This window comes from Micromys minutus, assembly GCF_963924665.1.
Source record: "Micromys minutus genome assembly, chromosome: 25".
NCBI lineage: Eukaryota > Metazoa > Chordata > Mammalia > Rodentia > Muridae > Micromys > Micromys minutus.
The window spans coordinates 5,886,295-5,912,590 of record NC_137960.1 but is presented as its reverse complement, the minus strand read 5'-3'; the positions used below and the strand labels follow the sequence as shown (position 1 = coordinate 5,912,590).

Genomic DNA, 26,296 nt, shown 5'->3' with positions numbered 1-26,296 from the left:
GAGCGTGTGCGAGTGCGCGGCTGCAGAGCCCGCGCCGAACCCACGTTCCCGCTACTGTCCTCGGGATAGATGGATCCATTGCTGCTTTCTGACATTTTTCTGCCAGGGGGCTGGTGGGGGAGGTGGAGAAAAGGGTGAGAGAGATGGGGAGAGCGGAGGGAGGGGGAGAGAGAGAGAGAGAGAGAGAGAGAGAGAGAGAGAGAGAGAGAGAGAGAGAGAGAGAGAGAGAGAGAGAGAGAGAGAGAGAGAGAGAGAGAGAGAGAGAGAGAGAGAGAGACTGCTTCCCCCAGCCCTGTTTTGTTTTCTCTAATTGGTCCTGGGGGAAGCAAGGAAATTGGACAGAGGCTGGGCCGGGCGAGCTGGGCTGCCTTTAATTGGCTCCTTTTTTTTTTAACTGGAGGGGAATCAAACAGGAGAGCGAGCGACAAAGGGTGGGAGAGCGAGAGACCGATCACGGAGATGGGAGGAGGGAGAGAGGGAGGAGGGAGAGCGGGAGGCGGGGTGGTGGCGGTGGGGAGGTGGAGGAAGCGCGGAATGAAAAGCTCGGAGGGACCAGAAAGCAGCACAGCGAAGCCCAAGTTGCCGAGCGAGCGGAGCGCTCCCGCGGCCCGGGAGCCGGAGTGGCCGCCGTGCCCGGGAGCCCGGCCCGGCCCCGCCCGCTGGGGCCCCCTCGGGCCCAGGCCTCCGGGAGGGGGGCGGGGACGCCCAACTTGGGGCGCGGCGCAGCCCCGCTCTCCCGAGATCGCGGAGCCCGGGAATGCCACGGCGGCGGCCAGACGGCGGGAGAGGAGCGGAGAGAGAGGAGGCGGCCGGCGGCTCCTGAGCCCCGGCCTCCGCAAGAGCGCGAATTATTTTCAAATAAGGACTCAAACTTTCCTCTTTCCCTTGCTGGCTGCGGTCCCTCTTGCTTTGGAATCGTTCTCCGGATTCCCGCGGGGGCGCCGGGACGCGATCGCCTCCCCCGGATTCCTCGGCGGCAGCTCGGCTAACTTCGCGGACTCGGGGACCCGGAGCGCTCGCTCGGCGGCCGAACCCAGTCCTCGCTGCTCCAGCACTCCAGAGGACCGGGACCCGCCTCCGGGAAGGGCGCCCAGCCGGGTTCCCCTGAGTCGGGCTGCGGAGCCCTCCACACCTACTGCAGGACTGGAGCCAGCGGATTAACCAAAGCAGAGCCCGGGCCTCCCGGCCTGGCTCCGCGGAGGGGCGTCCCCTGGGCGGGGAAACGACAAGTTTGTCAGGCATCGGTGGCCTGTTGGATCGGAGCGCGGCCGCCGCAGCAGAGAGGTCCCCGGCGCTCAGCACTCTCGGCGGACAGCCCTGGGGACCCCAGGACTGCTCAGTGGCCGAGCTTTCTGGGCCAGGGAGCTGGCTGCTGCGCCCAGTGCGCAGACATCAAGGTCTGGGCCAGCGCCCCCTGTGTCTCCACCCGGGCAGCCGCCCTGTGGGAAGAGGACAGAGCCCAGTCGCGTCTTGCTCAGACTCCTAGTCTCGGTCGCCGCTCTCTCCTTCGAGTCTCAGGGAAAAGGAGGGAACGCAGAGGGCATCGCGGTGCCCCGGTGGATGCGCCCCCCGCCGCCTCTCAGGCTGCGCCGCCTCGCGGGGATGAAGCATTGGCCGTGAAGATGGAGGTGACCTGCCTTCTACTTCTGGCGCTGATCCCCTTCCACTGTCGGGGACAAGGAGTCTACGGTAAGAGCCAGGGTCCCGCTCCACCCTGGCGGAGCCGCGCGGAAACTTTACAAGATCTTGCTCAAAGTGCGCGCTGCCGGGGCTTGGTGGAGCCGTGGGCTTGCACTCTAGAACGGATGGCCGCGTCTCCACCCTCGCCTGGGCGCCAGGAGAACCCGAGCCCAAGAATCAGCCCTAGGGTATTGGCGTGAGGCTGGGGAATGCCGGGGTGAGGTCTCGGCTTTTTGAAATCTTTTCAGGGGCTGGAGAGGTCTGGAAGTCTTGGGAGAATAATACAGTGGGCTCAGGAGACCCGGGAAGAGCCCAGGCTCTGGGCTGGGGCAGCTGTTCCCACCGAATCGTTTTCCTCCCTCGGCTCAGCCTCCCGAGTGGAAGCGGGCGATGCGCGTTCCGGAGTTGTGCGCGGCTGGCGGGCGAGAAGCTCTCCAGCACCGAGGCCCCGAGGCTGGCTCGCCTTCCCGGCCGTGGGCCGCGGCTCGATCGCCTCTTCTGGCTTCTTAAGCAGTCTGAGCCGCTGCTGGGCATCCCCTAGTGCAGGCGCCTACTATTCTCAGCATCCTTTCTCAGACCTCTTCTGAGCCATCTCTTCCTGTCCCTGGTTCCCAACCGCCGAACCCCAGCCTCAGCTTCCTTCTGCCTGCTTGCACACACAGACACATTCAGCCACAGTCCTCAGGAAACGCAAACACGGCTCGCACCCATCCGGCTACGTGTCTAAACTCTGCCTGCCTCCGCGCAGCTCTGCTCTTGGATCCCCAAGACAAGCTCGGTCGCGCCGTGGAGTATTTCGGTCACCTTTTCTCCACTCCACGCCGCGGCTTTCCCCACTGAAGGCTCCTTGGTTCATTCAGTGCTACCCAGGGTCATCCTCCCGACATGCACAGCACGGAAAGTCAGTCAGTCCGTCCCCAGAGCCCATGCTTTGCTCACCGCAGGGTGGGCTTTGTAGTTACTTTCTAATGATGTGTGGCTGGGGTGGGCACGATTCTCCCTCTTTCTCTGGGGCTAAGAATCTAATTATTCTCTTTGAGGGTAGAGGGAGTTGGACCTGTACTGTGGGGGTGACAGAAGCCATATCCCCTGGCTACTAGCTTCGGCTCCTGGGTCTCTGACTGTGCCAGGCAGGAGAAAGGAGCGTCCTGGGGAGGGGGGTATTTGAAAAGTGTACACCCCTGGGCTCTAACAGCTAGCTGGCTTGGGCTTAATTCCCTGGTGAGGCCAGCCCAGGCACCCAGCCAAACTCTGCTTCTTAGTTTGTGTGTCTCTTACTGCCTGGCCCCTGGCATAGGCCAGAAAAGGCAGGCAGGAGGGTCACTGCAAGAGGCTGGATTTTATGTATTGGGGGTGGGGACTATGAAAGGGGACAGAGGAAGACACCAGAGGCCTCAGAGTTCCTGTACTCCAGCATCACTAAAGATACCTAAAGCTCAGTCACTGCCTCCTTCAAGGGAGTACCCGAAGTGGCTATTGTAACTTGCTCACACTCCCTCCTGAGATGCGGGTCTAGCACCAACACCTTCCTCCTGTGTCCTTGGGCTGGTCTGTTGACCTCAACTCACCATCTCTGGCTTGGGTTTCTCCATCTTCATCCGGGCGGCCCAATGGACATTTAGGGAGGCCTCTCGGGGTCTGCATAGGAGCCCCAACCACGAGGACAGAGGTTAGGGGACAAGAACCATGGTCTCTGTAGGACCCTCATTTTCAAGTTTCTCTGTCCCATCTCTCATACGCCAGGTTCCAGCTGCTCTTATTACAAATCAAAGAAGGGTGGGTACAATGGGTCCGCCCCTCATTCTTTAGAGACATTCTCGGCACCTGCACTTGGAGAGCTTGGCTTGGGGAAGGCTGGGTTGCAGAAGGGATTACTGAGTGGGATATCTATTTTGGAGGTGAATGGGAATCAGGAGAAAGGAGCTGGCGGACGGTGTCCCTTGAGAAGTTACAAGCGCTTGGCAACACCTCAGTGTTGGAACTAAGGAATAGGGTGAAGAGCCAGGATGTGTCCTACCCCACCCATTTCTCTAAACCCCAAAGCAGATAAAGCAAATGAGCAGGGGTGTGGAAGTATACAGAGATGGAGATGTCCAGCCTGGCCATCCACCACAGCATCCAGCCCCAGTCTGGTACCCAACACCCTTGTAGGAACTCCAGTGAGATTGTTTGGTAGGCGAAGAGCTAAGGTCGGGGCAGGTTGACAATGCTTTGTGAGATTCCCAGGTGTCTCCAGAGCTTGGCACTCACCAAGATAGAGGGCTTTAGTTGAAGATTTCTACTCAGAGAACATGAGGCCCTAGGCTTGCGGCTCCAAGAGAGGGAAGAGACTGAAGTGCTGGGGTTCACAGAGGAGAGAGAAGTGGTATGTTAGTTAGTGTGTGCTGGGGATAGACTTTGATGCTACCCAGGCCTGAGCTGCTGATGAAGGGGATGGTCTCCTGAGGAGGGTGAGACCAGGGGAGGAACAGGAACAGAAGCCTGGTGGGTAAGGGACAGCCCATCCTAGTGGGAGACAGCTGCTCAGAGCCCTAGGCTCTGATCCTGCTGGGTCCACACCACAGCTCCGAAGCAGGACTGGGGAGGGGCCCTCTCAGTCTGGCCAGGTGGCTTTGCTTTTCCTTGGGGCCACAGATGCTACAGTGGCCGGTTGTGGGACCAGATGGTCCATTTGGAGTGGGGCCTGCTCCTTCCCTGTTTCTCAATATCTAGCCTAGTTTGTTGTTTTCAGGGTGGATCCTATAATCTGCCTCTGCCAGGCCGGGGTGTGTGTGTGTGTGTGTGTGTGTGTGTGGGTGTGTGTGTGTGTGTGTAGGGCTGAGGTCTAGTTCCGTGACAGACAGTAGGCTGGTTAAAGGAGGGCTAACACTCTCTATGAAGGCAGAAGCAGAGAGTTCCTATCTTCTCAAAGCAGTCAGACTTCCAGGCAGGGGCCGGTGAGCAGGATTCAGCTCGGTACAAAACCACAACAAACCCCTGGATTATTTAATATGCAGGAGTGGGAAGTGACATTATCCTTAAGACAGGTTGTTTGCAACTTACTGGGGGAAGTCAAAATATTTCACCAAAGGTGTCATCAGAAACTACTATCCTATGCTAATTTTTGTGGGAACATGAAGACAGATGTTGAATAATTTGACAAGAGCAACATCGCTTACAGAATTATCACCAAGTCAGGTTCTCCCCACCTCTGGGGAATGGGGGTAGGGGAATTTTGAGAACTGAATTTCCCAGTGTGGGGTTTCTCGTATTGAGGTGGATGGGGACACTTGGGACTTTTCTCTCTGAGGTCCACACTCCTACCTTGAACGCGACAGTATAAGCTCTTCCCTGGAGAAGTGAGCTCTGGAAGCAGGGTGCCCTTGGGTCAGCAGCAGGCTTAGGTTTCCCTAACTCTCCAGGAGTTGTCCCCTTTCCTGTTTCATTCTTTGTTATAGACGCTGCCCGAGGCAAAGATTGTTTTGTGTCCACAAATCCAGGATATTAGACCTGTGCTGTCTTTGGCAGTCTCCCCAAGACTGCCTGGAAGCTCCCCACAGGGTCATTCTGCACAGCTCCTTCTGGTTTGCTCCCCCCAACACACACACACACACACACACACATACACACAGAGTTCAGGCAGTTGTCCCTACTCTGCAGGCTAGGCATTCGAGTATCCTGTGTGGGTGAGGTTCTGGGGTCTGGCAGCTAGACTGGAAGGGATTGTACGAATGAGCAAAGGACCCTTAAGGGACAGGCCGGGTCTAGCTCTGAGCTGTCGAGGCCGGGTGGCAAAGCCTCATTTAGAGCCCTGTATTAGCTCTGCTCTGCTAGAACACGAAGGGATGGGCGGGGGGCTCCGTGGGGAGGTGGAGGGAACTAATCACAGCCGCCAAGGCCTGGCAAATGAATGATGTAGGAGATCGATACCTGGGGTGGGAGTGGAAATCAGGCTGTGGTATCAGAGCTGGCTTCTCCTGGCTGCCCGGGGGCCACCGAGGGACCTGGGAGTATTACGGCCCAGGTAGGAATAGAAAGGATCCTTTCCTCTCAACCTGTTCCGCACAGGAACCATGATGAGTCTGTGACTGAGTTCAGGAAGATTAGACCAGAAGGTACCCCACCCACAAAAGTTGGTAAGACTTAGGATGGAATTTCAGGTCTCTCAGTCTAGAAAAGGTTCCACTTCGCTTTCTCCCTGCCCACGACAGACACCCCAGTTTGAGTAAGTCCCTGATGAGAGGTGGGGTGTAATTCCTTCGGGGCCCCTCGTTGTAAAGCTGGTGCTGCTCTTCCAGATATCGCCAGCAGGGGGCAGGCTTGCCCACCATATTGACGCTTTCCTTTATTTGCTGACCTCCTCACCCCATCACAGAAGAAGGGGACTCTTTCCCCTTTGTCACCCCAGGCTGGAGTGTAAGAGGGCTCTCTCAAACCCCCACATACCTGTCTCAGAAGCCATGGGCATCGACCGTGGATAAAACTACATTTTCTGTATTTTCAAGATGACCCAATTCTTCTTTAGGCCATTGAGAATTTTGTGGGGGCTCCGCTGAGCTTGTGGGACTCTGGGTACAGTAGGCGGTGTGTGGGGAGGGGTCTGATACCTCTGCACAATTGCCTCTTTACAAGCCGAGGTATAGTTCCTGGCTAGCATCTCTCTTTATGCTGTCAGAAGACTAGGGCCCACGTGGCATTTAATAGCTAATGCAGGAGGCAGGAGAGAGCGGTGCTTAGCTCAAAGGAATGGATTTTATTTATTTTTAAACAATGGACTCTTCCTTCTCCCTAAGACTGGATAACACATGTGCTTTGCAGAACAATCAACGAATACACAAAAAGTCTAAGAAAATAAAACTCAGCCCCCATGCACCAGATATGGCTCTCCCTAGCATCTTTTAGCATATAGGAGACTGACCCATTTCAGGGATGATCCTTGGTGAAGGTGATGGCCAATCACAGGCATGATGGTAGCCCTGTGCCCTGCCAAGGCTTGACCTGACTGTGGCCTTCATTTCCCATGATATACTGAGAAGGCAGCCCACAGAGTGCCCGCCTTTGTTATTGAACTGAGGCTCGAAGGGCATAGCTAACCTACTCCAGGTGGTACAGTTGGTAAGAGAGGGTCCCCAGTGTTGGGCACCATGGGGCTGCTTGACATGAGTCGTGAGCCATGGAAGGAGGGACAAGTTCCACAAAGATCCGATAAACCCTTCATGGCAAAGACATCACGAGACACTGGGGGGCGTGGTGATGGAAAAGTCACCTCCCAGGGCTTTCGGAGGATGGAGATTGGAGCAGCCCTGGCTATCAGCCGCCAGGCCTGGGAAAGTTATCCCCGGGCAAAAAGCATGCAGAGCTGATGACCCTGGACACAGAGAGGGTTGCCCTGTTGGTCAAGCATTGGTTGAAAGAAAATCAGGGCTGTGAGGATCAGAAGGCCAAAGAATCAGGGTGGTGGTGGTGGTGGTGGTGATGGTGGTGATGATGATGATGGTGGTGGTGATGATGATGGTGGTGGTGATGGTGGTGATGGTGGTGGTGGTGATGGTGATGGTGGTGGTGGTGGTGATGGTGGTGATGATGGTGGTGATGGTGATAGTGATGATGGTGGTGGTGGTGGTGGTGGTGATGGTGGTGATGATGATGATGGTGGTGGTGGTGATGGTGATGGTGGTGATGGTGATGGTGGTGGTGGTGATGGTGATGGTGGTGGTGGTGATGGTGATGGTGGTGGTGATGGTGGTGGTGGTGGTGGTGATGGTGGTGATGGTGGTGGTGGTGATGGTGATGGTGGTGGTGATGGTGGTGGTGATGGTGGTGGTGGTGGTGGTGATGGTGGTGATGATGATGATGGTGGTGGTGGTGGTGGTGATGGTGATGGTGGTGATGGTGATGGTGGTGATGGTGATGGTGGTGGTGATGGTGGTGGTGGTGATGGTGATGGTGGTGATGATGGTGGTGATGGTGATAGTGATGGTGGTGATGGTGATAGTGATGATGGTGGTGGTGGTGGTGGTGGTGGTGGTGGTGGTGGTAATGGAGATCGTGACTATGCATTACTGCCTCCAGCTCACACCAAGTCTCCTGGAGAGATAGACCCCTCGCCCATACCACCCCTGAAAAAGCCAAGAGGTTCAGAGAGATGAAGTTACAGTCCCTGTATGGGGCCCAGAGTTGTGGACTGAGGAGCCTGTGGTGGTGGATGAACTTGGCAAGATGCAGGGTGGGAGGGTCTTGGTGATGTTTACTGTGTTTCAGGGGGCAGTGTGGAGAGACTTTCTGGGATCCCTGCAGGGACAGAGCTTTCTTGGTCTATCTTTGGTCTGGCTCAGCGGCTGGGAGAAGGATCTAAAAGAACTGGGAAGTGGGTCAAGACCAGCTCTTGTCTCTCCGGTAGTGTACATGTCTACAGAGGGAGAGACTGACCACAGCATGAGAACATGGATATAATTCATCTTACCGAGAGGAATGTGGTACAGACCAGGGAACTGAGGAAAGAGACTGAGGGGTGGGGTGGGGGGAGGGGTGTGGTCAAGTTCATACACAGTGGCTGAGGAGGGAAACTTTCTCTGGGGTGCTGCCCCCAAAGCAGAGACCCGAAGATACCTAGGGAGAAAACCGCACAGATATCTACAGAAGCGTTCCAAGTTGGGGAAACAGCCAGTGCAAAGGCCCTGGGGTACGAACACACTCTGGCTTGTTAGGACAACATTCAGGAGTCCAGTTGTGGGGAAGAGAAAGAGCAGGAGGAGGAAGGAGGGAAGCAGACAGGGTCTGAGAATTAGATCAGATGTCTGGAGCACTGAAGGCTGTGTGAGGGCTTCTGAGTTTAAGTGGGATGGGGCACAGTGGAGGAGTTTGGGGCCTATGAGGAGCACAAGGGGGAAGGAGGGGAAGGGAATGAGTTAAGGGTCCTGTAGAACATTCTCAGGAGACCCAGAGCGAGGCAGAGAAAGAGATCCCACGGGGACAGGAGCTCACAATGGCCTGAGGTTTGCAGTTTGGGAGCAGGCTCGCAGTGGGAAAGGGCCGAATGAAAAGCTGTTGATTAGACAGATTTGGGGTAGGAGGGTGAAAAGGGTAAGGGCCCAGGCTTCTGAATTGCTGCTTGATCCTGCCTCAGCATGAAAGCCAGAGAAGAGAAGCTGCCTGGCCAGCCTTCTGTCAGCCTGCGAGCAAACAAAGGCCTAGGCAAATAGCTTTAATGGGGTGTGTGTGGTGAGGGTGTTTTGAGATGGGCTGGCTACATAGTCAAGGATGACCTTGGACTTCTGTCCTTCCTGCCTTTACCTCCGAAGCGCTGGGAATGTTGAGGACCGAACTCGGGGCTTTGTGCATGCGAGGGGAAGACTCTGCCCACTGAGCCATGCTCCTAGTATGGTTTTGAAGGTGGGCTTTGTGCATAGGTTGGGTGGCGGGGAGGGCTGGTGTGAGGAGAGTGTATCTCAGAAGAGCTTACGACAATGTGCCTTGGTTTATGGCCACAAAACAATATGGGCCTCGACAGAGGAGTGTGTCTATGGGGGACAGTGGCTGAGGCCAGGGTCCTGAATTGTACCCATGTCTGGGAGAACAGAGAAGAGACAAAGTCCATCGTAGACCTCATTAGGGAGGCACGGCAGCAGTGGCTTGAGAGGATGGGGACCTGGAAAGCCCGGACAGAGTTGAAGGATACTGTGTGAGGTAGAGGAGGTGTTTCAGGGTTCACTGAGAGCTGGGGGGTCCCTGGCTCCCCCCCCCCAGGAGGCTCTTGGGGAAACACAGATCTAGGCTGTTTCTAGCAGACACTGGCTGGCACCTGGGTTGCTCTTTAGGTTACAAGGGCAATAGACAGGTGGGCAGCCCCCCCCCCCAGGTACCTGGCTGCGTCTTTAAGGAGAGCCTCAGTTTCTCGGTCTGGAAGGTGGGTTTGCCACAGACGGCTCCTGGGGTTCACGGGGAAGACTCCGTGTGACGCCAGTACTTTGGGAGCTCTGAGGTGGACTATTGGGGACTCTCTTGGGAGCAGAGGCAGTGGCAGCAGACTGAGGGGAGTCCCCAAGCAGGTACTGCACTAAGCAGAGTGTTGAAGTAGGAAAACAGGCTGGAGAAGTTTGGAGGACCATGGAGGAGTCGTGAAGGGACTCCAACCTGAGTCCCGCGCTTGTCTGTCCATGGTGGCTTGACGCTTTGGGAGAGGCTACCCCAAGCTCTCTTTGGTTCCCTTCCAGCCCCACAGCCAGCCAGGATGCTAGGATTATCTGGTGGGTTGGAAACCATGAGCTTATCCACAGTGCAGGCTGGACCCTCCGCCACAGGCGCTCCGCAGACAGAAGCCGTGGCTGGAAGCCCCGGCATTGGTGCTCTGACACAGAGGCTATCTGGATCAACATGGTGGGTGTGGATACACTGGAAGTGAGGCCTAGCCGCATCTCCCTGGGATGTCTCCAGGGCATGTCTAGGCTTCCAGGCCACTGCTGAAGCTGAGAGTGAGTCAGGCTCCATTTCCCTGGGGGCTTTAATACCGTCCACTTAGTCCCAATGCCACCAGCTGCGGCCTTTTGGCTTGGATGGCTCTAACAGGAGGCTCAGGTCAAGAGATTGGAATACCGCTTTATTCTTGCTTTTAACCACAGAGCATCCTCATCCCAAACCAGCTAAGAGCTGAAAGGTAGATGGTGTGTGTGTGTGTGTGTGTGTGTGTGTGTGTGTGTGTGTGTGTGGTTTTCCAAGTGGAAAGGTTGAGGGCCAGGCTGAGTGATGTACCGGGGTCCTATAGTTGGCACGTAGGTGGTAGAGTCGGGGTTTGAACTCAGGGCTGCTGACAACAGACGTCATGCCTGCCTGTACCTCAAGTGTGAGGCCTCCTGTGGCACTACCAGGCTGGTTTATCGCCTAGTCTGTCTTGGGGGATGGGTTGATTCCTGAAGTGGCAGAGGGGCCTTCCTGTCCTCCAGAAACCATGTTTGCCTATGAAACACTGAGACTGCAGACTCTGGCTCCTCAGCTCCTGGTATCTTCCAGGCTCCTTCCACCTCAGAGGCTCTGTTTAAGCAGTAGTCCGCAGATTTGGCTGCACATAAGATAACCTGGGGCAGTCCAACAAATATAGGTGTCCCCCCAACCCAAGTTGTGTCATACACACTTAAAATCAGCATGTCTGACATTTTGGAAAGTCTTTTTTTTTTTTTTTTAAGTTTTAGTCTTTTCTTTCCTTTTTCTTTTTTTATTGGATTTTTAAATTTACATTTCAAATATTATCCCCTTTCCGGGGATATTATACCCCTCTCCCCTCCCCCCCCCACATTTCCCTACACTGGGGCATCGAGCCTTGGCAGGACCAAGGGCTTCTCCTCCCAATGATGCCCAGCAAGGCCATCCTCTGCTATGTATGCAGCTGGAGCCATGGGTCCTTCCATGTGTGTTCTTTGGATGGTGGTTTAGTTCCTGGGAGCTCTGGTTGGTTGATACTGTTGTTCTTATGGGGTTGCAAACCCCTTCAGCTCCTTCAGTAGTTTTAGGGTTTTTTTTTTTTTTTTTTTTTTTCTGAGACAGGGTTTCTCTGTATAGTCCTGGCTACGCTGAAACTTGCTTTGGAGACTGGGCTGGCCTTGAACTCAGAAGGCTGCCTGCCTCTGCTTCCTCTTTGCTGGGATTAAAGGCATGAGCCAGCATTGCCCAGGAAGGCCCTTCTCTTTCAGGGAGCTTGCTCAGAAGCCCCCCAGTGGCCTCTGTTTACATTGAGAAGCCTCTGGTTCCTTGGCCATTTTAACTGTGAGGGAGGCTGAAGTGGTCACATTGTTGCCTTATGGAAGTACAGGAGTTCCATAGAAAGACATGCATGGGGGTCAAGGAGCTGGCTCAGTGGTAAAGACACTTGCCACGAAGCCTGAGGACTTGAGTTCAATCCCCAGGTCCCACTTGATGCAAGAAGAGAACTGACTTCTGAAAATTACCCTTTGACCTCCACACACACACACCACACACACATACCACACACACACACCACACAACACACACATACCACACAACACACACACACCACACACACACACACTACACACACTACACACCACACACACACACACACACACCACACCACACACACACACACACACACACACACACACATGTCATAGAAGAGGATAATAATAATAAAAATAAAGATGAAAAAGAGACAGAAATAGAGGTAGGTGGGTGAAGAGCTAGACACCAGCCTCCAGTCAGCTGCTGTCCTATTTTGGGGTTTGTCTGTGTAAGAGACCAGGTCAGGGGTCCTTCTCAGTTGCTTGACCTGTGGCTCAATAATTGGCTAGACTGGCTGACCAGTGAGTCCCGGAGATCTGTATCCCCAAAACTGTGAATGCAGCCCTGTCTGGCTTTATCTTTTTATGATATTTATTTATTTATTTATTTATTTATTTATTTATTTATTTATTTAATGTGGACACATTGTAGCTGTCAGACACACCAGAAGAGGGCATCAGGTCTCATTACAGATGGTTGTGAGCCATCATGTAGTTGCTGGGAATTGAACTTAGGACCCCTGGAAGAGCAGTCAGTGCTCTTAACCACTGAGCTACCTCTCCAGCCCGATTTATTTTATCTTTAGTTATGTGTCTCTGTGTGTATACAGACAAGTACAGATGCTTTTTGGAGGCTAGAATAGGGAATCAGATCCCCTGGAGCTGGAGTTATAGGGGATCTTAAGCTGACTGATGTGGGTGTTGGGCCCTCGGAACTTGGGTCCTCTGCTAGGGCAGCAAATGCTCTTAACCAATGAGCATCTTTCCAACCCAAGCCTGGCTTTTTCAAGAAGTGCTGGGGGGTGGGGTAAGGGTGGGGTCCCAACGGGGTGTGGCAGACTCAGCCATCTCCCTGTGGCCTCATGGGACCCAGATGTGGATCTCTGAGATTGAGTGTAGAAGGAGACTTAAAACCAGCCCCTGAAGCTGTGCAGAATCACCCTGCCTGCCACGGGACCCTCTTCCTTCCCACTTTTGGGACTGAGAAAATCTGAAAGGTGTGACGGGCCACACTGGTCCACCTTTCACCCGCTCTGCCGACCTCCCTCAGGCGACACAGGGCCTTGGAGAAGACCCAAACCAGAGCAGGCACGTGATTTGCCTATAGTCACTCAGACTTTCCTGTAAGAGTCTTGCTTGTGGCTCTGACCCTTTCCACCAAATGACCCCCCTGCCTTCCCAAGCCCTCTGTCCTGGTTCGAGGCTCTCCAGGGTGTCTGCCCACTGGCAGGTGTGTCATTTCAGCTTGAACACTGTGGCCGAGGGAGTGTCAGCTTCCTGGTTTACAGAACCAGACACTGAAGGGCTGGGAAATCCTTCTGAGGTGACTGAGTTCATTTGCTAACTTCTGGGGGCCCTTTCTCTTCTAAGACTGTGAAGCCCCACCACAATTTGCCTTTCTTTGGGGCCTTTGTTTTGAGAAGTTCTTGTCACTGTCTGTCCTGATTTCAACTTGCTGGAACATAACCTGACATCAGAAAGACTGGGAGCCGAGTCCGCCTGAATCTGTCCTTGGCCCCAGGCCTCTTCTCGTCTTGACATCTTGACAAGGCTCATTTCTCCATCCCTGAGTGGAATCCCGGGAGGGCAGAACTGAATTCCGGGGGCCTGATCTCTTGGGTCTGGTTCTAATGCTCCAGTAAAATGCAGAGGACCTTGGGGAAGGTCAGGTTAGCGTCTTGCACCAGTGGTCTACGTGCAGCAGAGCTGGGCTTCCCATAGAGCAATAGAGGGTGTGGCAGATAGGACTCGGCCACACCACTACGGCCTCATGCAACCCAAGGCATCTGGCTCTCTGTAGGAAGAGACTTGGGATCAGAGAAGAAAACTTAGTCAAGACACACAGCCACCATGTGCCCAGGCGGAAGTCCACAGAGGGACTCCAGAGTCGGAATCTCTTTCAAGATCCTGCCTTACCTCTACGGCAGCATGTCACTGTGGTAATAATAAATTCCTGTCCTTCCCAACCCCTTGAACTCCATTTCAAATACCGCGCAGCTTCATTACTGCCCCCCCCCAGATGGGGTGACATGCTTGCTTTGAGTCAGTGGGGTGGATGTTGGAACCCTTAGTGAAATGTCAGGAGACACCTGCCTCTTTGTGGGGACAACCAGCCGGCAGGGGACAGCATCATCTCTAGGGAGAAGGCCTGGAAGTTAGAACCCAGGGCTTCAGGCCCAGTCCCAGTCCGAATGAGTAGGTGATGCAGAGGGGTTTCCAGGGGCTGTCGGTGTTTGGGGTAACGGAGGAGGTGGTTAGACACAGTGTGAACTCTCGGTTATAACCATAATGCTTCAGCAGGGGATACTATCGGCCATCATAACTCCCTTGGAGCTGAGGCTTTGGGGTAGCATGGCTTGAAACAGGGACCTCACTTTAACTAAGTTCCTCTTGTAGTGAGGACTTATTGTGGCTACTTTGTAACTGTAATTTCTCGACTGTTATGAATGTTTTCATGTAAATATCTGATAGGAAGTCGATCTTGGGAGACCCCAGTGAAAGGGTCATTCAACAACAACAAAGGGGTCCGGATCCACAGGTTGAGAAACTTGCCCCGGACCTTCCTGAAGGCTAATAGTTGAGCATGTCTTTGAAGGGGACAGGATTAAGGCATAGTGGGGGCAGCCAGGGGTACCCAGGGCACTATGAGCAATGCTGCAAATGGATCCTAGCTCTGAAGAATTCAAAACCAGATCAAAATGGGTGCATCGACTCACCCAACAGTCCCAGTTCTGAGGTCGACAGAATTCTGTCCCTATCTTCAAGGAGTTTGCTGTCCTGCAGCCCTAAAGAGCTATAGCTTTCACAGGGACCACAGAGGAATACCTCTGGCGTTTGGGGGTGCTTCTAAGTGGAACCCCAGGTTAGTACCCACTGTATGTCACACATAAGTTGTTGTTACACACAGCTCAGATCTGCAAGAGGTTAGAGGTTGTGGGCTGCATCTTTCAGAAGCTGAAACTGGTGGCCGGGCGTACGCAGGTGACCTTGTTCTGTTCCTCAGTGGGGCCTCGGCTTACATTGACTGAGATGTGATGGCTGTGTGTGTGTGTGTACACGCATGTGTGTGCATGCATGGGGTGTGAGTGTGTGCATGCATGAGGTGTGTGTGCATACATACATGTGCGTGTGTGCCCACATCTGTATTTGGCATGACAGGACAGCCAGCAGATATGAATGCCTTTCCAAACTACCTCACTCCTGGGACACTCAGAGGCTCCACCCTACCTTGCCTTAGCTTTTTCAGAAAATGTGGTCCCTGGCACTAGCCGCGTGGTGGGCCCGGTAGGCTCTGGTTCCTGACTCCCCCCCACCCCCACGCCCCGCCGACCCCAATCAGAACACCCGTGTGTGTCTCCTTCTTTTACTTTTGGAAGAGAGGAAGAAGCAGGTGGCCGGAGCTTGCCTTCTCCCTGCCCCCCACCCTCCGTTCCCCGTCCCCGCTCCTCCCCACCCTCTGTGTCCCGTCCCTGCCCGCCCCTCCCCCTCAGTTCTGTTGGAGGCAAACAGGAGACTGGCAAGTGTTTCTCACTGTGGACCCTGACAGCTCTTGCTGCCTCACGCAGAGCCTCTTATCTCTCTCTCATACATGGAAATCTGGCGGGCACGCGTGAGTGTGCGCATAGACTCATACTGGTGCCGCATACAGATGGATGTGTGTGTGTACTGGGTGTGAGCCCTGAGGACTTCCCCAGGGACTCTGAGCAGCTACCTTTGTCCCCCAACCCTCCAACAGATTGTGGTTCCTGACAGACACCAGGCTCAGCTCCCAGCACCCGATTCAAGCTGTCTCTTTCTGGCTCTCATCCCTCCTTAGGCACAGGCCTTCCTCTCCCCCACCAGGAGGCCCGGGGTGGGGGGCAGGGGCAGGCCGAGGCTGGCCCGGAGCTCATGGCTAATTTTCCCGGCCGCGATCGATCCAGCAGCTTCTCCCGAGTCTATTAGCAGTCGGCAAGTGAAAATATCCCCCATCGAGAGCCCTGACCTGAGACGGTGAGGGGTCCACAGCAATTTGTTCAAACAGAGGACAGCGATCCCCTCTCATTTCTATTCCAATTTAGTCTAGGGAGAAGGGGGTCAGGCTGCGAGGCCAGAGCTAGACCCAGGCCTGGTCCATTGGGTCTTCCGTGCCAGCCAGGGTGGCAGCTGGTGCTACCCATAGTTCCTGGGGGCGGGGGTGCGCTTGGGAAGGAGGCCCGCCAGCCTTCCCGGCAGGCTTTGCTTGGCTGTCTGGACCTGGTTGTGGGTTTGGTTTTCACAAAACACAAAGCCACCCGCCGCCGGAGTCTCATTCCCAGGCACCAGGCCCTGTGCCAGGCGTGCGCTCACCCAGGGTACCCTTGCCAGGAAAGAGTCTGGGCTGGTGCAGGACCACAGTGTCCCCAGCTGGGCCCAGCAGTAGACTCGGGGAGGGGGCTGCCTTCGGAAGCTCCACAGCCAACTGGTTGAGGACGGCCAGGGCTCAGAGGGCAGCCAGCACCTTAGGGCTTCTGTATGTCTGCTTCTCCACTCAGGCTCCTACTTGGGGCTTGCTCAGAGCAAACATTTTGCTGGTGGCTTACCAGGGAGTATCTTTTAAGCTCCTTTAATGATACCTGCTTCCAGGACTGGCGGTGTAAAGCTGTTGCTGGAGTGTTTGCCTGACGTGACGTGCAAGAGTTGCTGGTTAGATCCCCCCACGATACATAAACTGAGTTGGATGGGCACACCTGTGATATCTTACCACCTAAGATGGAGAAGCATGAGCGAGTTCAGTGTTACCCTTGGCTATGTAGTGAAGTCAAGGGCAGCTTGGGCTACCTGAGACACTCCCTATCCCCCTATCTTGAGAGAGAGAAAGAGAGAGAGAGAGAGAGAGAGAGAGAGAGAGAGAGAAGAACCTTCCCCCTGACATGTCTGGTTACCTGGCCAGAGAAATCCCCCCTTTCCTCATCTACCTCGGTTTCTTCCAGTTGTACCTTTTGCTCTTGGACATATCTTGTCCCCTCAGCTGTCTGCCTGGCCCTCCTCACATCTCCCATGACCCCAGAGAGCAGCTCCTTTCTTATAACTGGGGAGACCCTAATGACTGAGGCTTCAGGACTTGGGCCAAAGTAGATCCTTAGTAGGCTCTCCACATACAGGTCTTCTTCAAGTCCAAGCCTCTCAGGAGTGGGTGCCCTGGCAACCAGAGAGGAGGCTTCCTGGAAGGGTTAGCCAAATGGCTCCACATCCATGGAGGCCCTCTCCCTACTTCACGCCTTCCTTCCCTCCTTCGGAGCCCCAGGGAAGGAAAAGATCTTCACACTGAGATATCAGCGGCTGGCAGCTCTGAGATCAGCTGCACATGACTCGCCAGGTTCAGGTGATACCACCAGCATTTAATTTCAGCATCAGGCAACTAAATATACCACAGTGGGTGACTGATGTCTCTCTTGCTCCAAGGGAGTGTGACGGGGCTGCGGGGGCTGAAGGGAAACCGTGGAATCTTCTAGGGTGGATCCTGGGTTCCAGTCCTGCCTCGGCTGTGTTACACCTTGGGCAGGGTTTCATTTTCCTGTGCCTCGGTGTCCTTACCCATGAGAAGAATCAACTTGTGCTAAGCTGTTCTTAGTCTGGGGCCTGGACCAGGGAGGGCTTAATGGTAGAGAGGTTGAGAGAGAACCCAGAGAGCAATCACAGTCCCTGCCGCAACATGCACAATGCCACCGGAGAAGAGGCATGACATGCTGTGTACAGGCAGGTGACACAGTATTGGGGATGGAGAGGACAAGGCTGAAGCCATGGGTCTGGAGAGGAGAGAGGCTGCCTTCCCCAATGCAAAACATACCCGCCACCTTCCTGTTTCTCTGCCTCACGCAGGCCCACCAGCCATTCCTGTCTCACGGTGAATGCCACACTTCCTTCCTGTCCACAGCCATCCCCTGAAGAGCCCTCAGCCCCCAGGAGCAAGCCCTTCACCCATCGCCCACCCAGCCATTTATGGCTTGCTCGTGGGCATAGCTTTATAATCAGATCCCACGGTTTGTGCCATTTACAGCCAAAAAAGAAAAGAAAAAAAAAAAAAAAAAAAAAAAAGGAAGAGAAACCTTTCAGTAATGGACGGGGGAAAAAAGAACTAATAAGAGCGTGCTTGAAGAGGAAGGCAGGTATGCATTCTAGTTCCTGATTTATAAATATGCTGGATGCTAAAGAGAATAACTTCCCAGACTTTGTGGGTTTTTTTTTTTTTTTTTAAACTGACTCTCAGAAGAAAATGGCATGTCCTTTTAGAGATTTAACATGTCTCCTCCTCAAGAATGTTTGCTGTGAAGGAACACAGAGAGAGAACAAAAAAAAAAAAAAAAAAGGCTGGGTGTGGAAGGGCGGAAGGGCTTTATTTCTTTTTAAAAATATTGTGTGTGTGTGTGTGTGTGTCTAGGTGCATGTAAGTGCAGGTATCCACAGAAGCCAGAAGGGGGCGTCAGATCCCCTGGAACTGGAGTTACTGGCAATTGTGAGCCACCTGATGTGGTTGCTGGGAATTAAACTTGGGGTCCTCTGCAAGATCATCAAGAGTCCTTAACTGTTAAACCATCTCTCTACACACACCCCCCAGTGAGTTTTATAAAAAACCCCACAAAGTAGGGGGATGGGTGTGGCTGTAAGTAAGGTGCCCCGGGAAGGTCTCTTAGAAGGAAGTGATGGAGAGACCATTGGATTGTTGGGGACTCTTAACAAAACAGAGCAATGGCATCTCAGAGGTTGTGAGGTAAAAGTGGGCTTGGCCTGCCTCAAGGAAGTGGGGAGAAGGGCAAAGCAGGCTGGGTGGTTATTCATCACTGTCTGAGGTTGTGGAATCACCTGGGTGACACACCTCTGGGTGTGTCAATGAAGATATTTCTAGAAAGGTTTGACTGGAGAGGGAAGGCCCAGCCTCCTGAAGACAGGCAGCTCTAATGTATGGGCTGGAACTCAGAGTGAACAAGGAGAGAGGAGAGGGTGTGGTCTCACAATCCTACTACCCAGAGGACACTGGAAGAGACAGAATAAACACTCCCTCCCCCACCCTACCTCCCTGTAATGTGTCAGGTGATTAGTCATAACCCAGAGGAAAAAAAACTACAGCTCCTTGTTGAACATATTGTTTAGGTTTAAGTGAGATGGGAACGGAGGTGGGGGAGTGTGAGTGAAGGGGAAGGGGTGATGTTAAAGGTCACTGCTGCCGCCATGAGAGAGGCAGGCTAGTGGGTGAGGGAGGATGCCCAGCACACCTGTCAGGAGGACACTTTGACTGTCCAGACAGGAGCTGGTGACAGGGGCTCCAGAAGACTGAGCCGGTGAGGGTCATGAGCAGGTTGTGTACGGGACACAGGAGAGTTCGGAGCTTCCTGATTGGCAGGTAGTTATCAGGACATCAGATAGTGTGTCCCACTCATATTGGGGTGCTCCAGAGGTCAAAGGCTGGAGAAGTGCAAGAAGTTAGTGTAACCTTGGAGAGAACCTTCCCATGGCCCCAGGTCGCTAGGATGACAGTCTGGCCTACAGGAACACACCGGTGACTTCACATGCAGGCAATCTTGGGAAGGTTCTGGAAGTATGGCTGTGGTTCCTCCCTGAAGTTGGCTCTGAGCATCCCAAGGGCGGGAGCTCCACTGGGGACTCAAAGCAACCTGAGGTTGAAGGAAAGGGATCTCCAGACTTTTATCCTCTCTACTTTGTCTCTCCTCTTTCTTCTTCCATCCTGGGAGTTGGGGCCCTGCCAGCTCTCGAGCTACAGGATTGATTTTGCTTTCCGTGTTGTTATTGTTATTATGAACCACTTAAACAACTTCACAGGAAGCAGCCGACCCCCGTGCCCATCAAACATTAACCATTCATTGGAGCTCGCTGCCCATACCTGTCGATACATTTTTACATAGCTGTAAACAGTTGTCCCTTCTGCTCTCTCTGCTGACTTTATCTCCCGCACACGTCTCACGCTATTGACAGAGCCCTCAGCCCTGTCACTAAAATGGGCAGGTAGCACCCTCTGTATTGATGGGCCAGGCGTGGGTCACTATTTCTCTGCAGCTAGCTCCCGAGCAGGTACCAATTTACCTTCCTCTCCAATAACACTACCATGAATATCTTCATGCGAGTGATTTTTCCATCTGAAATCATTTCTTCAGAGGTCTCCTCCCCCAAGTCTAGCTTTTGGCACTGAGACAGTTGGACAGGCGATCTGATTGTTTGTGTGTGTGTGTGTGTGTGTGTGTGTGTGTGTGTGTGTGTGTGTTTGTCTGACCCGGTTTAATAGACATATGCTCTTGTGCTTTTTAATCTCTGACGTTTTCACATCCCAAGGCTGTGTTTGGCCCTCTCACACCTAACGATCACAACAAGACTAGATCTGCACCGGGCTTTGCGGTTTACACAGCACCTCGTCAGATGTCATGCATAACCAGACACCGTGAGCCTAATGCTGTTTTTTGTGGGGGTTTAGCCAAGCAAAAAGCTGCCACAGAGCCTCCCCCACTAACCCTCAGCTCCAGAAAATTCAAAGGAAAGGATTCCCACCCAACCATGGCTGTCCCATTTTGTCTGAGGGCTCAGGGTCCCAGACGCCTTCCAAAACCCTAAGTCAAGCCCCGTGCTCTGGGGTTGGGTATCAGATTCATGGGCTCAGGTGAAGCCTCATTCATATTCCTGGGCTTTGGGGTCAGGGGTCTTCAGGGATCCTGTGACTTCAGCACAGCACTGCTTTGCTTGTTTCTGCGCAGGGCCTGAACCAGACTCTGCCTTCTAAGATGGGCATTTGGATGTGATACCAGAGAGACGTCTGATTCCCCAGGACCTGTGTCCCAGGCTTATAGTGATGGCAGCCACTCAGACAGCTGTGAGGGTCCACACTGGAATAGACAGGCTGTAGTCTGGTCTTGTTTATTCTACCCACTCCCGTCTGTCCTTCTAGAGTCTATAGCCAGCCCATTTTACAGTCAGAAAACCGAGGCTCCAAATTAAAGTATTATAATTTGCTTCGAGTCACACAGTAATTTATTGTTACAGTTGGGACAGGAAGCCATATCCAAGCCTGTGTCTCCTCCCAGCCTGTATCTCCACTGGGAAGATCTTGTATAGTTATAAGGAATGGGAGCTGGATTATAATCAGACTCTAGAGTCCTGGCTGAGGGAACCACAAGAATGGGAGAGCATGTTGGAGCTAGGTGACAGAGATCCAGTTAGGATGTTGAATGAGTGAGCCAGTGAGCTTGGCCCCAAATCCCAGAGCCAGGCCACTAGGCCACAGTTTTAGTCACCCAACATCAAGGTGTGTTCTTTCACTTGTAACCAGGCTCAGCTTCCTTTGCTGCTATAATTTTAGTATCCGGCTAAAGTAGCCCCTATTTTGTTTTAACTGACTCCTCCTGTGGAACTTCGGGACTGGCTCTCGGAGAGCCCTGAGCTCTATTACCAACTGGAAATAGAGCAGAAATGAGCACCTACTAAGCACCAATCCCTGCACTTAGTGCACAGGACTCCACCCTCAAGCGGATGTTGTTCCTGGTTAACAAACACTATTCCAGTGTTCCCCATCTTGCAGATAAATGTGACTGTGGAGCACAAAAGTTCTGCCTCTGTCCCTCAAACCCACCTTATGCAGCCCAGGACTCATAGCCTCCATCTAGCAGGCTCCTGCCTGAGGTTGGCACCTTCCCGCCTTCTCTGAGGTATTGCCATGTGGCACTCTGTATCCATAGGAACCTAAAGGTTCCCATTCAGAGGTCTTCCTTAGTGGCAGAGGGAGTCGTCATAGAGCCCAGATGGCTGCTGACTGGCAGTTGACAAATGGCCCGCCTCCTGCTTTCCAGCTTCACCTGGCTCACTTCCTGCTTGCTCGCATGTGTTCCAGTGAGGCACAGATGTGATGAAAGTGCAGAACATTCCCAGGGACTGGGGTACAGGCAAGCTGGCCACCGCTTTCAGAAAGATGGGTTGACAAGGCGATCTGCTTCTTCCAGAAGCTTCTAGCTCTGCACCTGTCGATATAAAACCAGCTTGTTTGGGGGCTCAGTGGTGGTGATGGCAGGCTCCTCATCCTTAGGTGTGGACCCCATGCCTTTCTCAGAGGTGAGGAGGAGTTTGGACATGTGAATGGCCTTTTACCATTTATTTAGTGTGTGCATGTGACTGCATATGCATATGAGATGCGTGTATGGAGGTCAGGGGTCAACTTTGAGTACTGTTCTTTAGGAGCCATCTACCTTGGTTTTTGTTTTGTTTTGTTTTTTTGTTTGTGTGTTTGTTCGTTTGCTTTTTGAGACTGGTAGCCCACTGGTTTGGCAAGGCTCGCTGGTCAGCAAGTCCCAGGGACCTCCCTGTTTCTCCCCGTTCCTCAGCACTCACCACAGCACCACACCCTGTGTCTTAGTCAGGGTTTGTATTCCTGTACGAAGAGCATCATGACCAAGAAGCAAACTGGGGAGGAGAGGGTTTATTTATCACCAAAGGAAGTCAGGGCAGGAGCTTGGAAGCAGGAGCTGATGCAGAGGCCATGGAGGAGTGCTGCTTACTGGCTTGCTCACCTTGACTTGCTCACCTTGCTTTCTTATAGAACACAGGACCACAGCCCAGGGATGGCACCACCTACAAGGGGCCCTCCCCCTTGATTACTAATTGAGGAAATGCCTTACAGCTAGATCAAGGGAGGCTCCTTTCTCTGCTATAACCCCAGCTTGTGTCAAGTTGACACACAGAACTAGCCAGGGCACCCTGGCTTTCTACATGGATACCAGGGGCCACTGTGCTTTGCAAGGCAAGAGCGTCATTGGTTGAGCTGCTCCTTCCATTCTATGTTTGGCTTTGATCAGCACAGTAGACCTTGGACTGGGGAACAGATTTTTACAATGGTCTGAGCTGAAGAGCCCAAGGCTCCTCACCCAGGAGGCTTTCTGTCTATGATGCTCAAAAAAGTCAAAGGTGATTGGTTCGTAGGAAGGCTTGGAAGCACAGGAGAGGGGGGAAGATGAAGAACAATGAATGTAGCCATGGGGTGATTGGCTTGGGAAAGGATGAACAGGGGTGGATGGGCCAGAAGTCTGCAGATGGTGTGCACTGGGGCCAGAGATGGGATTGTTTCAAACTGTTCTTCCGAGCATGGACCTGGAGGTACCTCTAGTCTCACAGGCTCCCAGAAAGTGTCCTGGGTCACCCCTGGCTGGCAGTGGGTAGAGGCCAGGCTTCTGGTATCTGTGTAAATAGCTGAATTATGTGAAGGTTAGACGAAACCCATTTCGGAGAGCAAGAAGGACAAGGCTCATTTCCCCGGAAGGCCCCTGTCTGATAGCCCACGGGCCACAGGAAGGGGTCACAGAATCAACTGTGGCAACCCTGCTGTTGCCTGCCCCAGGAAGCTGTCTCCCAAGTCCTTGGACTCCATTGTCTGAGCAGCTAATTAAGGGAGAAAAGCTTGTTAATATTTCAGCACTGTTAACTCCACTAAGTTACTAAGTGTCCATTTGCATTCCCTGCATAAAAGGATCAATAAACATGTTTGTTCCCAGAGATGGAAGGGCGAGGGGGGGTCTCAGTGAGGAAAGGATGGTACCGAAGGACCCTGTCCATATGACCTGACCAGAGCCGGTGTCCTGAGTGTCCAGATCCAAGTCTTTAGCACTGTGCTGGGCCCTCAGCAAATGAAATCTAGGAGGTGCCATGGCTTCCAGACCAGAGCGGTTTGCAGGGTTTATGTATCCTTGCTGAGCCTCATCCTTCTTACCTGAAAAATGGGAACAGCAGTAGGCTCTTAAAAGGCAACAAATAAGGTTCCCTTCTGAGATGACACCCTCTTGCAGAACACTGCAGAATTTGTATGCTATTGTGATAAGGGTGCTGTTGCAGGACCTGAGGTCTGACCTAGGTCCCTCACTGGCTCTCAGCAGGCCTTTAGTCACAGCGGGTGGCCTCCTGGCAAAACTAAGTAGTGGGAATTTCACAGTGAACAGAGTTCCAAGGCAGCCTGAAGAAAGCCAGGGTCTGAGTCCTGGTCCACTGTGGTCTCAGTCACGGTGTTTTTCTTCTCTGTGCCTCAGTTTCCCTTTTTGTGAAGGAGGCTAAACACTGATTTGCCTTTTCTGTCTCAGAACAGAGATAACGAGCCAGAACCTATTCAGGACCCAGCAGGATGATGCCATTACTGAGCATGTTCAGAAGGGGCTGTAGGGTCTTTCAAATGTGTACCACTTATAGAGAGGCAAGCGTCTGGGAGCTCAAGTCTGTCTTAGTGACAGCCGATGGTTTAGGTAGCTTACTTTATGTGTGCCAGACATCACTTTATTTTATTTATTCAATGTGTGCATGCCTATTTACGTGCATGTGTGAGCATGAAACATATGCCCGCGTATCTGTTCCTGTGATCATGCTGGTGGAAGCCAAAGGTGGGTGTTAGGTGTTCTCTTCTTAGTCATTTTATTGACTGAAAAAACGGTCTCTGAGCTACCAAGAGCCAGGAGTCCTCTTGTCCTGTCCTGTTGGCCATCCTGTTCCCTCCCCCAACCCCCAATACCAAGGTCAAGCCCTGGGTTTTTACATGGATGCTGAGGATTTGAACTTGGGTCCCCCATGCTTACACCACAAGCACTCTTGCCCTCAGAGTGCTCTCCCAGATGTTCTAAACACTCACATGGGTTTACTTACGCACTCCTCACAGCCACTGCATTTTAAGAAGAAGACTAAGGCTTCAGAGGCTTGAGGGGCATTATCCTGTGAGAGCACCCCTGAGCTTCAAAAGAGCTCACGAGCGCCCCCTGCCTTCAGTCCCTGCACAACCCGCGGGCTGAATTTCTAGTGTATTCATGAGACATCCCTTCCAGTTTGGTATCTGCAAGAGGACCACAGCAGGTGGTTTCTTGTCCCTCTTCTCGCTCCTGTTTCATACTCTTGGGGGCTGTCACTCGTAATGAGAGCTTGAGTTATTTGGGCCAGTGTTTTACATACATACATTGTTTGGAACATTCACGGTGGTTCTGAGGGACAGCCAAGAGGCTCAGGCTCAGAAAGGTTAAGAAACTGGAGCTGTGTCCCCCAGCAGGGGGTAAGAGACCTGGCTGTCAGTCCTCTTAACCCTCAAGTGATTTCAGAAGTCTGCTCCTCTCTCTCCAATTCTGTCCCTCCATTCCCCTGCATCCCAGCTTGGTCCTCTTTGCTTCCCTGCTTGGCCGTGGCCTTTGAGAGTGAGCCCTCCTCACTTTTAGAGACAGTCTCTTTAGAACCCAGCGGGCGCCAACCCTGGACATTTGTTGTTGGGCAGATGGAAGAAAGGATCATGACAGGCCCTGACTAGTGGCCTTTTGAAGCAGTTGCTGCTGCTCCTGGAGGATTCCTAGAATGTGCGGAGCTGGGGCCCGAAAAATAGAGTCAGGGACAGAAATACCAACATTCACCTATGACCTGTGGAGTCACTATGACAGTGTGTTGCACGGCGACATGCCAGGGAGAGGGGGCACTAGAGATGTTATACCAGGAGAAAAACATAAGGCTGGAACTTTGTGTGTGTGTGTGTGTGTGTGTGTGTGTGTGTGTGTGGTTTTTCAAGACAAGGTTTCTCTGTCTAACCCTGGCTGCTTGGAACTCACTCTGTAGATCAGGATAGCCCAGATTCACCTGCCTCTGTCTCCTGAGTGCTGGGATTCAAGTTGTGTGCCGCCACCACCCTACCCTAATCAGCTATTAACATCTGACTTTTCCTGGGGAGACGTGAATAAATGTCTGTTCACCCACATAAAGCACCTAGTGAAACTGAGTTATAGGAGACTGGGCACCTCAAAGGCAGGTATGTCCCGGGAGCTCCCCACAACTTGCAGGCCCCTCCACCCAAGAGTCTTCTCTCCAGCAACTCTTCCTGCCCCCGGAACTTTGTGCAGAAGCCATGTGAACCCCAAATTGCTGAATTGTCAGGTAACCTGCTGAAGTCTCTCTCCTCCCTCAGGGAAGGATTGTTTCTGTTCCCAGGAAATATCTATACAACCATCCCACATGTGAAGATAGAGGTTGCAGATGGTTCTAGACTCTCTAATTACAATGATTAATGCCAGCAGAGACAGGTAAAAAGATGGTTTTCTATTGTTAAAGATTTATTTATTTATTTTATGTATATGAGTACACTGTAGCTGTCATCAGACACACCAGAAGAGGGCATCGGATCCCATCACAAATGGTTGTGAGCCATCGTGTGATTGTTGGGAATTGAACTCAGGACCTCTGGAAGAGCAGTCAGTGCTCTAACCACTGAGCCATCTCTCCAGCCCCCTTGTTTTTGTTTTCAGTCTCTTTGTGTATCCCTGGCTGGCATAGTACTTATGATACAGACCAGGCTGGCCTCAAACTCACAAGGCTCTGCCTGTATCTGCCTCCCCATTGCTATATGCAAGCACACATCACCACACTGGGTTCTCCTCTACCACTCTTGACAGGCTCACGACTTGATTATGAGATTTTTTAGCTATAAGAAGAAAAGCCACTAGGAGTTTTTTTGTTTTTTTTTTTTAAGAGGGTTTATTTGTAATTATGCGTATGCGTGTTTAGGGGCGCAAGTATATGCATGTGGATTCTGGGAACTGAACTGAGGTCCTCTGCAAGAGCAGTGTGTCCTTTTAACCACTGAGACATCTCTCTCAGCCCCTCAGGAGGTGCTT

At 52.9% G+C, this 26,296-nt stretch overlaps 1 protein-coding gene across 2 annotated transcripts in view; it reads left to right on the top strand.

The window, feature by feature from the left end:
* The first annotated feature begins 709 nt into the window (after window positions 1-709).
* Window positions 710-26,296, top strand: part of MDGA1 (MAM domain containing glycosylphosphatidylinositol anchor 1) — a 55,168-nt gene continuing 29,581 nt past the window's right edge. The window contains exon 1 of one of the 2 annotated variants that reach the window (XM_080938443.1): window positions 710-1,689. In XM_080938443.1, the coding sequence (XP_080794569.1) occupies window positions 1,623-1,689 (67 nt within the window). In that variant the 5' untranslated portion in view covers window positions 710-1,622. The remainder of the gene's footprint in view (window positions 1,690-26,296) is intronic. The other variant, XM_080938444.1, reaches the window with a different exon arrangement.